Source organism: Oryctolagus cuniculus, chromosome 1, assembly GCF_051225735.1.
Source record: "Oryctolagus cuniculus isolate XC-2025 breed Fujian yellow rabbit chromosome 1, ASM5122573v1, whole genome shotgun sequence".
Classification (NCBI taxonomy): domain Eukaryota; kingdom Metazoa; phylum Chordata; class Mammalia; order Lagomorpha; family Leporidae; genus Oryctolagus; species Oryctolagus cuniculus.
Window position 1 is genome coordinate 3,915,030 of NC_142867.1, and position 12,428 is coordinate 3,927,457.

Genomic DNA, 12,428 nt, shown 5'->3' on the forward strand with positions numbered 1-12,428 from the left:
AGGAGCTTCACCTGGGTCTCCCACAAGGGTGCAGAGGTCCAAGCACATGGGCCGTATTCCGCTGCTTTCTCAGGCGCATCAGCAGGGAGCTGGATGGGAAGTGGAGCAGCCGGGCCTGGAACAGGCACCACACGGGATGCTGGTCTTGCAGGTGGGTGGTTGCTTAGCCCATTACGCCACAGACCCATGTATTTGCTCTGCCTATTTACCAAGTGTTAAGATCGCAAATACTATGAATTAAGAGATTTTTTTTCTAAACTGCAGATAGCAGAGAGCAAACTGAAGGTATTTTTTGCTTAAAGGGAGAGAAGCTTTTCAGGAGTCACTTAAAAAACACCATACTGTGCTTGAAAGCTGGCCTGGACAACACAGGATCTGCTAGGATCATCTCCGAGGGGCTGGCTGGCCTCAGCTGCTGGGAGCAGTAAGACCTGACGCCGCCAGAGTCCCACAGGCAGCTTCTCAGCCACTGGCCACGCGGAACCACAGGCCCGCCGCGAGCTGCGCTGCTTTTGGCCCTGTGCTTCCTGGGCGCTTGAGACTTCTGGAGGGAGGGCGCAAAAGCCCTCGGGATCCCGCGGGCGGGGACGCTGCGCTGTCTCCAGGTCTTCAGCGCATGCGGCTCAGCGGGAGAACAGAACGTAGAGGGCCCGTGGGTCACCAGGGGCTCGTGAGAGGGTAGGAAGTGGGGGAAGGCACAAAGGGGCCACGAGATGCTGACTGTACCACACGCAGCCCCTGGAGGAGCTCCGTCTGGAAGAAGGCACCTGAGGTCCACCAATACTAGCCCACGCCCTGGGCCACTGGCTTCAGAGTACACGGGGTGGCGTCAGGTCCTTACAGCTGAATCTGTTACACACACCACCACGGCCAAGTTGTGCCACACAACGAAGCTGCTGACGGAATCCAACACAGCACCTCACATACCCTTCCCGTCAGCTAGTGGAGGTTTTCTAAAAAGTAAAAACTTTAGCCATGATCCCTGGAGTTTCACACACAAATCAGCTCTTCTGTCCAAGAACACGCACCTCGTACGCTCTGTTCTGTGAGGGTGACGAGAGGATGAGCAGGTGAATTAAACCCATCATCGAGGACCGAGACCCTCCTAAATCTTCTTCATTCACCTTCACATCAGTCCCAGGACAATCACTGACATACGGCTGGGGGTGTCAAAGGCAGCACAGAGGTGGGCCAGGAGCCCTCAGTTCCTTAACTGCCCCCACCCCCACCCCTGCAAGAAAGACACTGGAGCTAAACATAAATCACGAGAAAAGTGTCTGTCACAATGAAAATATTTTCATTTTTCTCTGAGTAGAGTAAGAAGACATTTTCTTCAAATTATAAATTGAATTCCTTTCAAAAACAATTTACTTACTGTTTCTTCTCATTCATTTCCCAGGCTTCAAGTATTCGTTCTATTAATTGACACTTCTGAAAAAGCTGAATAAGAAAGAATATTCCAGTTAAGATTTATTCAAACGTCAAAGTGTCAAGCCCTGCAATCAAACAGGTTAAAGAGAACAGTGGGATGTGTGTGTAGTGAGCAAGCTACAGGCAGTATGAATGGCCACAACAGCCAACGTGGCAACCCCCAAACCTTAGTGACCTGTTCCAGACTCCCAGAGCCCTCCCGTGCACCTGCCAGGAAGGACAGCACAGGCCCTGCCCCAACATCAACCTACAGCGAAACCAGGCTGACCAAAACTAAAATGGAATGAAGGATATTGTGCCTTGGCAAAAGTTTAACTTTGAATTCCAAGCAATATTTGCCGTCATTCCTTCTCCCCGCCTACATGGCCAGCACAAGGAAGCCCCCCCTGCCCTCAGGTAGGCAGGAAGGCAAGCCCGACTCAGGACCCTTCACTGACCCACACAGCGGCACAATGACTGAGATCACCTCCGACTGACGACAAGGAAGTGAGCACCAGAAGAGGCTCACTCCACATGGCCCGGAATTTGCTTCTCCAGACACGTGACACACAATCGCACTCTGGAATGCCAATAACTGTTCAAACGTCTTCTGCAGGACTTCAATTTCAATGGTTCTTCTCATCTCCCAGAAGACTCACCTACGTCCAAACCTATTTATTTTACGAAACAAGCAAGCCGCTTCCCTTTTTCCTTAATGGGCAGGTCACTTAATTGTTACCTGTTCAGGATTTGACTTACAGAATCATTGGTTGAAAGTGCAACTGACACCTAACAGTTAAACATTTAGACCCTGAGGTCTAACTTCATGTCCTAAGACTTCCTTTCACTCTGAAGTAGGAAATTACTACAGCCAGGAGAGGACGGACCGACAGTGAGGCCGGATCAGCTTACGTGTTTCAACAACAAGTTGTCACCAGGCGAGTCTTGATCAGTAATTGTGCCACTGTCTGTATTTTCAAAAGGACTTGCAAGAATCAATGCAATACAGATTTCCACTTGTGTGTGCAGAAAGTTATTCCATGTGTACTTGAAGAACATGTCCTACAAAAAACAATAAAGTTTTATTCAGACACTTCAATGTTTAAGCTGCTACTTTAATGTAAAAGCGGTGCGTTCTCAGGACATTGGGAACATGGATGTATTTAAGAGGGGGTCTGAAACACCATTTCACACCCTAAATAACTGGGTGGCTGCTCATCCAACATGGCAGAACTTGCATGGAGTCTAGCAGAAACCAACAGCCGACACATGGAGAAGAGAACAGTACGAAGCTCCTCAGAGAGGAGGAAGGGTTTCTTGCTTTTAAAGCAAATAACACAAACAGCACCTTCATTAGGTGTTCAGTAATTTTCAAGGATACTCGTTGCGGATTTCATTTTGATTTAATTATTGCTGATGGCTTTTGTGTAGGATTCTGTGATAGCTACAGAGTGGGGACAGACAGAGAAAACAGTTTCCCAATCTCAAGGTGCTCACAACCTAACAAAGGAAAAACACTCGGTGTGTGGAAACTCTCAGGACCATCAGCAAGAACACGTGAGGTGTGAGAAGTGGGGACGAGGGCTCCCCTGGGAGTGGGCTGATTTTCCAACTACCTGAAAACTAAAGCCTCACAGGAGAAAGACTGCTTCTAAAACCAAGAACGCACGGAGGACGCACTCAGGCCCAGACTGGCTGAGACGGCAATGACTACCGACCACTCCAAAGTAGCCCTAAAGATTAACAGCAGACTGAATGTGTAGACTTGTATACTTTCCTTAGTAAGAGACAAGACGAGGGACTAGGAACTTCAGGGAAAACCTTGGAGGCATGCGCAGAAAGTCCTGCTCTCGAGTTTTGCTGACCAGTCAGAGGGCAGGGCAGGAACTACGTCCTCAGAGGGCGACACACACCACTGAAGACACTGCAACCTTTGCGCCCTGCCCTCCTGCGCTCCGCACGGACACGCTGACAACGCTGGTAGCTAGCAGCTGAAATGACCTGACACCATCGCAACACCAGGAACTGGGCCTCTCCACTCAACAGCCACAGGATGGACGCCCTCTCTGGCCGTGACCTCACACAGGGTTCACACCAAGGATCCCAGAGTGTGCAAGGTGCAGGTAATGACGCCCATCAGCTGATGAGCAAACATCTCCTATGCCCCTAATCATAGGCATTTGGCACACTGGTTAAGATGCCAACTTAGGGCCCCTTCCCCCCATGTAGAGAGCAAGGGTCTGGGTGCCAATGCAGCTCTCGGCGCCAGTGTCCTGCTCATGCGCACCCCGGGAAGCTGCAGGTGCCAGTTCAAGTACTTGGGTCCAGGCCACTCACATGGGAGACCCAGGCTGAGTAGTCGCCCAGCTTTTGGCTTTGGCCGGGTCCACCCCCAGTTGCTTAGAACATCTGGAGAATGCACTAGCATATGAAAGACTTCTCTGTGCCTTTCAAGTAAGATTAAGAAGAAAAAAAGAGAAAGATCTGAAATGCCCCAGATGCATGCTGTGACCAGCTCACACACTGGCGCCTGCACGTGCTGGCCTCAGGCCCCCTGTGCTGGGAGGGGAAGTTTAAAGCACAGCCATGGCTCCGAGGAGCTCCCGGCCAGAGAAGACAGATCATACCTGCGCTCTGCTGTTCCCTGCACGGTGAGCAGACGGGCAGCGGTCTGTCTGGGAGAAGCACGCTCACACCAGAGCACACAGCTCAGAGGCCCTCCTAGACACCTATCCTGTGGCTCCCTCCGAACCGAAAACAGTGCTGTTCCTGGCAGTCACTGGCACTGCACCTCTCCAGGGAAAAGCCTGTGCGTCTTCCTCACCTGACAGCCTGGATTACATTTCTTTTCAACAATGACTGCGGGGCGACTAGACGCTTCCAGAACTTACGACAAGCTCAAGGATCACCCTGTGTAAACATCACTTGACGCGCCAGACACACGTGCGAAGCCTGCAAGGCTGTGCCTGGAGTCACATGTCCGTGAAGTCCTCACCACGGGCTAGAGGCTGTCGAGGGGCATCTCACCAAAATGACGCCGATGCTGTTCAGCTCCATGAGGTCCCCGTTGATGCTGCTGGTGTTGGTCTGAAGCAGGCTGGATATCAACCTAATCACATTCAACCGCGTGTTCCCCACGGGAGGGTCCAGGACACCCCAGGTGGTCTTCATCACACTTTTCTGAAGAAGAAAAACTTTTCCCATGAAACCTTCCAGTTAAAACACACAGAAGACACAGGTGCTAGAGCAGCGCAGAGAGGGGAACGCGGCCCGAACTCAGCACCTGAAAGAAAACCTACAGCTGTCACAGCTCTAGAATATGACGAAATAACCAAACAGGAACACACAAAATCAGTTCCCTGGGCTACACATTTTATAAGAACTCAAGCACCCTGACATTCCAAACTGCCTCGGGGTAAAGCACAGAGCTGCAGAGCCCCCAGAAAACGACTTCGGAGCCAGCAGTTCAGGAGAACAGCCCCGTCTGTGCCGAATCTGTGATGACAAACACGCTCAGGGAGCGTCTGTGTATAAGGAGCATTAAAAGTGAATCTTAACGAGGAATGGGATGGGAGAGGGAGGAGGCGGTGGCGGGGATGGGTGGAAGAAATGCTATATTCCAAAAGCTGTACCTGTGAAATTTATATCTATTAAATAAAAGCTTTCTGAAAAAAACAAAACAAAACAAAACAAAACAAAACAAAACCAAACCCAACAACCTCAGAGGTTGCCTCTGGATCCAAACTCAGAAACGTGACGGACCTGAAGCTGATCCTGTCTGTAACAGGAGGTTGCAAGAGTCGCGAGTCACAGAAGACGGGACAGCACATGTCAGAACCCGAGAGGCCAGACAGGACAGGGCCACAGACGCCACCGCTCGTGAGGCTGCTCCCTCTGCACGTCCTGTCCGCATCAGCCCCCAGCCCTCCTGCTGCCACATGTCCTCTGCCCCCCCCCCCCCCCCCCCGCCTCTCAAGTCCTAATAAACCGTAAGGCTCTAAAAGCAGACTTCTGAAAAGCTGCATGGGTCTGCCTATGTGCATCACACAGTGGAGCCGGTACACACCGAACGCGCTCGCTCACTCCTGGGAGAGAGGTCCAAACGAGACACCAGCTTCCTCGTCCACGGGTGCCCTGCTCGGCCAGCTCGGCAGAGGCAGGGCGGGGCCTTGCTCGCACACCTTCCTCTCCCAGATCTCCCTCGTTTTACTCTTGATTTTCTCATAAATCCTTTCTCGTCAGTTTCTCACCCTCCTGTTCTCCCCAAGGCTGGCATGAAGGGTACCAGTGACGTCCCTGTTCCCACCACCAGAGGGGCCTTCCAGAAGATGACTACATGCAGCCCAGGCTGAACGGAAATGAACAGGCCCAGCTGGAGACACGCGCTCTGAGCGCAGAGGTGGGACCGTGATGTCATCAGGTCCCTTCAAAGTCAATCTGGAAGCTGAACCAGACCTGGGCGAGGCCCTTCCTTTTCTCAAATGGTAACACAGTATACTAAATCTTCAATCACCGGACACACACACTAGGCAGCCCAGCAACCAACAAGAAGGCAGAGGGGACAGGGACTGTGTGAGAACTGGTGCTGGGAACAGAACTGTCCAGAACCAGGCCTTCCAGCTCGGACTCGGCGAAGTGTCTTGGACCCGAATCTAAACCTCTGCGCCAAAGCAGGAAGGCGGGGTGCGGGGGAAGCACACCCCCAGGGGCTGCCGACAGCCCCCGCTGCGGTCTGCACTAAGCAAGCAGGCGCCTACGTGAGCACGTGGCGAGCGGCCGACAGCCCACACCCACGGCACAGGCCTCGCTTCTGCACACGTGAACTTCACGCCGCAGCTGCCCAGGCTGGGGACTGCAGTTCCAAAGACCAGCTCCCAGGTCAACGTCACCTCAAGATGAAAAACGAGCCGTGTGAAGCAGGAGACCCCTCACTGCACAGCGCGTGCACAAGCACCCGAGGATTCAGACAGAGCTGAGTCTCGTGAGAAATACCCGCTGCGACTCTACCCCATTCACCAGTTCAGACTATGCAACAGAGACAAACAGGCCATCAGAAACGAGGTCAGAAACAGTAAAACCGCGGGCAGCACACCTTCTCGCGTACGCGGTGCAAGCTGCTCACAGCCAGTGCGGCCACTCCAGGCTTCTCACACGTCCAGTGAGCGGATGGGGGCTTAAACCGAGTTTCAGGCCAGTCACACGCTTCAGGAAGCGCACCTACCTTGGGTGGCTCGAGCAGGAGTTCGTGAAAAGACGCGAGTCTCCCTCTGATGGCCTCCAGCACACTCTTGTTCACCAAACAAGCGGAGTGACTCATGCCCGGCGGACACATCTCCACGTGGCCTTCGAACCTGGAAACGAAGCAAAGCCATCTCAAGGCATTATGATTTCAGAACAAGGCACTCCCAGTGTTCCATATCAACAATGACTACTTCACTGAAAATGACTATCTCACCGTTCCTGCTAGGAAAAAAAGGGTTACACATCCTACAAACCAGAAGCAGGTGTGATAAAGCCAAAACGGACATCTGCCCCCAGCTCTGAAACCAACTACCCACAACACTCAGAACGACAACCAGGGTCTAACCAGACAGAACCTGCAAAGCAAAAAGGAGACCTGACTCCCAACTCGCAGGGCACACGCCGGCTGGGGACCCGGGATGCTAACAATTAACAGGTTTGTACTTGTTCCAGTTTTTCTTGGATAATCAACACTGTTTCCTATTTAAAAGGCTTAAGTTATTCTTCTATATAATAATCTAGACTCCCAACAGGAAACCGAGTTGAGGTAGAACGAGACTCCTCCAGCTCAATCAGAGGTTCCCCACGCGGGGAGAGGAGAGCGCAGAAGGGGATTAAGGACATTTGGGGAGAGGTCCAAAAATGAACGAATTCAAATCCACGCCAACCTAGGTGCTGTGTTGCCTCCACAGCAGTGCAAGCCAGCGGTTGCCAGCACAGCTGCTGGAGCAAGACTGCCTGAGCCCACACCAGGCTCCACTGCCAGTGATCTGCCCCACTGTGGACGACGGGGATCCCTCCTGCACACGCGGGGAGGACCACAGCAATGCAGGCAAAGGAAAGGGTGCGCGCAGACAGCAAACACCCACCACGCAGTTACTGCTGGGACTCACGCGCAAGCGACTTCCGACCTGTGACATCACCCAGAACTCCGCTACAGGACAAGGGAGATCAATGTGTACAGGAAAAAGGGCAGGGAGTTTAACACAAAGTGGTTTTTTTTTTTTTTTAAGTTTCTGCCTAGAGCCATGCTATTAAGTTCCTCGTAATTCCACAGGTCTATGAACACTGGCATACGTTTCTTCTTGAAATTCATATGGAAATTTACTTCTGTGTTTAAAAAACAAAGTAAAACGAGTACCTGCATATTTCCCCCTCTATGTGATCAAGTCAATTTCTTGGTCATGATTCTAGACCAAGTGTGTTTAAATAACTCAATTAAACCCACATTAAAATTTCTTAATGACTCATTTATATTTTATTTGATCTTCTAAGAAATCCTTAGCATAACAATTTGCCAAATCGAAGCCAAGAACGGTGTCGCTATTCCAGTGAGAGTTATGGCACTCAGAATGCTGTCTGGAAGGCACGGGTGGCAGGTGTCTGAGGTATCAGCCAGGCAGCAGGCTACTGCACACAGGTGCCGGTCTCCAGCCAGCCGCTCAAGGTGTTTGGTTGTTTGCTGTTTGGGGGCAATTATGAGCTTTTGTGAGGCACAGATTCTATTTCACTTAAGTAAATGCTAAGACTGCTGGTTAGTATGTTAACTGTTCATAAGAAACTGACAACGCATGTTTTTCCTAAGAGGCTGTATGACTTCATGTTCCCAAGGGCAACGTGGGCTGTGTCCAGCAGGTAGGCATCACCAACTGGGCACGGCACACTTTGCTTAGTTCAGCAAGGGGGTGGACTGTCCACGTCCTAACCCCCACAGCCTGAGCGCCACCTTATTTGTAACTATGATTAGAGACTTTGAGATGGAAGATTCCCCTGGATCACCCAGTGGGCACTAAGTGTTGCAAGGGTCCCTGTAAGACAGTGGCACACATTTGAGGAGGCCAGGTGCAGATGAGGCAGAGACATCCATGACCAAGGAGCGCCAGCAGCCACTGGAGGCCGGAAGAGCCGAGACCGACTCACTTCTGGGGCCCTGCGGCCTGCCAACACCCCGCTCTGGACTTCTGGTATTCAGACACGTAAGAGAACAAACTATAGCTGTTTTACGTCACAGCATCTGTGGTAATCTGCTTAACAGACATAGGAAACACACGTTGTCCAAAAGTAGTATCTTGATTTTAATGTGCTTTTAAACTTGTAATTTATTAATAACAAACAATGATGACCATTTTTTCATGTATTTACTTGATATGTATGTACTATTCTTTAATTCTCTGCTCAAATATTTTGACCTTAAATTTAGGTTGTTTTCTTACTAAATTTTAAGTGCTCTTTATATATGTTAAATCCTTTATTAAACATGTGCTTTATAAATGTTTTCTATCTGTAGGCTGTTTTTTTTGTTTGTTTGTTTGTTTTTTGACAGGCAGAGTGGACAGTGAGACAGAGAGACAGAGAGAAAGGTCTCCCTTTGCTGTTGGTTCACCCTCCAATGGCCACCGCGGCCGGCGCGCTGCGGCCAGCGCACCGCGTTGATCTGACGGCAGGAGCCAGGAGCCAGGTGCTTATCCTGGTCTCCCATGGGGTGCAGGACCCAAGTACTCGGGCCATCCTCCACTGCACTCCCGGGCCACAGCAGAGAGCTGGCCTGGAAGAGGGGCAACCGGGACAGAATCCGGCGCCCTGACCGGGACTAGAACCTGGTGTGCCGGCACCGCAAGGCGGAGGATTAGCCTAGTGAGCCGCGGCGCCGGCCTGCCTGTCAACTTTTTAAAAACAGATGAAATGTTTGCAATTTATCTAAGAAATATTTTTCTAACCTGGATCAAAATTTTCTGTTTTCTTCTAGAACTTTTAGTTTTTGATTTTGCATTTAGTTCCGTGATTCGAGCTAATTTCTGCATAATCTGCAACATACACATTGCTTGTCCAACTTCTGCATACAGCATCTTTCCTCCACTGAGCTGCATTTAATTTCTCTTTTTTACTTGAGAGGGAGAGTTACAGACAGTGAGAGGGAGAGACAGAGAGGTCTTCCTTCCGTCGGTTCACTCCCCAGATGGCCACAATGGCTGGAGCCGCTCCGACCTGAACCCAGGAGCCAGGAGCTTCCTCCAGGTCCTCCCACGTGGGTGCAGGGGCCCAAGCATTTGGGCCATCTTGTACTGCTTTCCCAGGCCACAGCAGAGAGCTGGATTGGAAGTGGAGCAGCCAGGACTAGAATTGGCACCCATATGGGATGCTGGTGCCACAGGTGGAGGATTAACCACTGCGCCACAGCGTCGGCCCCAGCTGCATTTAATCTTTAACACTGACTTTGTATCCCGCCACCTTGCTAACTTACTACCTGCACATTCTTCAGATCTGCCGAGAGGCAGTCCTGACCGCCCTGAACAGATGCAGCGTGGTGTCCTCCCCCGGGCCCATTCCTGCTGTGCTGACACTGGCTAGATCTCCCAGCATGACAGTGAACAGAAGTGGGGGGGGGGGTGGCCAGCCATGTTCCCTGAGATTAGGATACCCCAGTTTTGTCTTCAGACATTATGAATGATGTTACAATGACTACTTTTTTAAAAAGGTTTTTATTTATGTCTTTGAGAGGTAAAGTCTCAGAGGGAGAAACAGAGAGAAAGGTCTTCCATTCACTTTTTCATTCCCCAAATGCCACAGCGAATGGGGCTGAGCTGTCCAAAGCCAGGAGCCAAAGAGCTTCTTCTGTGTCTCCCATGTGAGTGCAAGGCCCCAAGTACTTGGGCTTTCCCGGATGCATCAGCAGGAAGTCAGATCAGAAGAGGAGCAGCCAGGACACAAACTGGTACTCATTTGGGATGTTGCTGCTGCCACAGGCAGCGGCTTGGCCTACTATGTCAATGACTCTTTAAAAAAGTCTTTATACGTTTTCAAGTTCCTCTCTATTACTAATTTGATGAAAGACTTTGTCATAATGGAAATCAGTAAAATGACCCCATGATTTTCCCCATGAGTGTGCTGATATAGTTTTTTTTGTTTTTTTTTTTTTTTTTGGACAGGTAGAGTCATAGACAATGAGAGACAGACAGAGAGAAAGGTCTCCCTCCCTTCTGTTGGTTCATTCCCCAAATGGCTGCTACGGCTGGCGCTGCGCCGATCCGAAGCCAGGTGCATCTTCCTGGTCTCCCATGCAGGTGCAGGGCCCAAGGACTTGGGCCATCCTCCAGTGCCCTCCTGGGCCACAGCAGAGAGCTGGACTGTAAGAGGAGCAACCGGACAGAACCCGGCGCCCATATGGGACACTGTCAGCTTTCTCCACGTGAAGTCACTCTGCATGCTTTTTCACAGTACTCTGCAGAATGCAATCCCTGAGCACAGTCCACATGGAACAAAGGGGCGCTGACCCTGCCTCCTTGAGGATTTGTCTCTTTCTAAGCACTTAGGAGAGTTCTCTCTTTCCACTCATTCATCCAACAACCATTTATATCAGTGTGGACTGATGAATCCATTTCATAACCTAGTTATGATGTAACACTGCCTCATTTGTTATGCAAATTACTCGCTTTGGCCACCAGAAGTCCCAGTGTGCCTGTGGACAGATGTCATTACTCGGGCTCTTGACCATCCTTTCTATCACCTATTTCTACCTCTATGTTCTATTTCCATCTACTTGAAAGGCAGACTACACAGAGAGAGACCTCTTCCAGCCACTGGTTCACCCCCTTACCGGCCAGGGCTGGCGAGGACAAAGCCGGGAGCCTGCACTCCATCCAGGTCTCCCACGCGGGTGACGGGTGACGGGCGAAGCTCTGGAGCCGTCATCTCTGCCCTCAGGATGCATCAGCATAAAGAAAGATCAAAGGCAGAGGCTCAGCCTGCAGCGCCGAGGCCCTGAAGGCACCGTAGAAGGTCGGGGACTCGCAGAACCAGCTGTTTCTGCAAGGAGTTCTGACTCTCTGACTGGAGCACAGCATCAGGAACCAGTATGTGAGCACTTGTACTTGATCTAGAGCTGCACCACTACTTTTAGACCCTCTCAAGCTTACAAGCAAATGTCTTTTGGGAATCATTGTTATGGTTAACTTAAAATATGTTTTTAAAATAAATAAAAGATTTATTGAGAGATCCTCCATCGGCTGGTTTACCCTCACAAACTGGCCATAACAGCTGGGCTGGGTCAGGCTGACGCCAGGAGCCTAACTCCAGCCAGGTTTCCCCTGTGGGTGGCAGGGGCCCAGGTACTCGTGCTACTGTATGGTGCCCTCCCAGGTGAATTCACAGGGAGCTTGATCAGAAGTGGAGCAGGGGCTGGCACTGTGCCTCAGTGGGCTAAGCCTCTGCCAGTTTGTGTACCAGCTGCTCTTCTTCCCATCCAGCTCTCTGCTGTGGCCTGGGAAAGCATCAGAAGATGGCCCAAGTGCTTGGGCCCCTGCACCCACGTGGGAGACCCAGAGGAAGCTCCTGGCTCCTGGCTTTGGATTGGTTTAGCTCTCGTCATTGCTGCCATCTGGGGAATGAATCAGCAGATGGAAGACCTCTCTCCCCCTCTGACTTTACCTCTCAAATATAAATAAAATCTTTTAAAAAAAAGGTGTGGAGGGGGGAGCAGTTGGAACAAACTGGCACTCAATGAGATACCAGCAGCGCAGTTTAACTGGCTGTGCCACGACACCGGCCCCACGTCAACGTCCGATGGCGCTCCTCTACTCAGCCCCGTCCCCGTTTCCCAGTACGACTGAAGGCATCTTCATCCTGCTGCTGTGGGCTTCATTTCTAGCAGCTCCATATTATCTTCATCATTTTGCCATCTGTTCACATTTTGTCTACTTTTTTCACAAATCTTTTTTTTATAAATTTATTTATTTGAAAGGCAGAGTTGCAGACAGGCAGAGGCAGAGGCAGAGGCAGAG

General features: G+C 50.9%; 1 protein-coding gene across 38 annotated transcripts in view; it reads right to left on the reverse strand.

Moving 5' to 3' along the window:
- Positions 1 to 12,428, reverse strand: part of PPP6R3 (protein phosphatase 6 regulatory subunit 3) — a 134,734-nt gene that overhangs the window by 36,003 nt on the left and 86,303 nt on the right. For 37 of the 38 annotated variants that reach the window (XM_070063713.2, XM_070063654.2, XM_070063400.2 and 34 more), the window contains 4 exons: positions 6,632 to 6,761; positions 4,438 to 4,590; positions 2,323 to 2,472; positions 1,376 to 1,440 (listed from right to left, as the gene is read on the reverse strand). In XM_070063713.2, the coding sequence (XP_069919814.2) occupies positions 1,376 to 1,440; positions 2,323 to 2,472; positions 4,438 to 4,590; positions 6,632 to 6,761 (498 nt within the window). Of the gene's footprint in view, positions 1 to 1,119; positions 1,161 to 1,375; positions 1,441 to 2,322; positions 2,473 to 4,437; positions 4,591 to 6,631; positions 6,762 to 12,428 lie in introns of those variants that run through there. The other variant, XM_089313532.1, reaches the window with a different exon arrangement.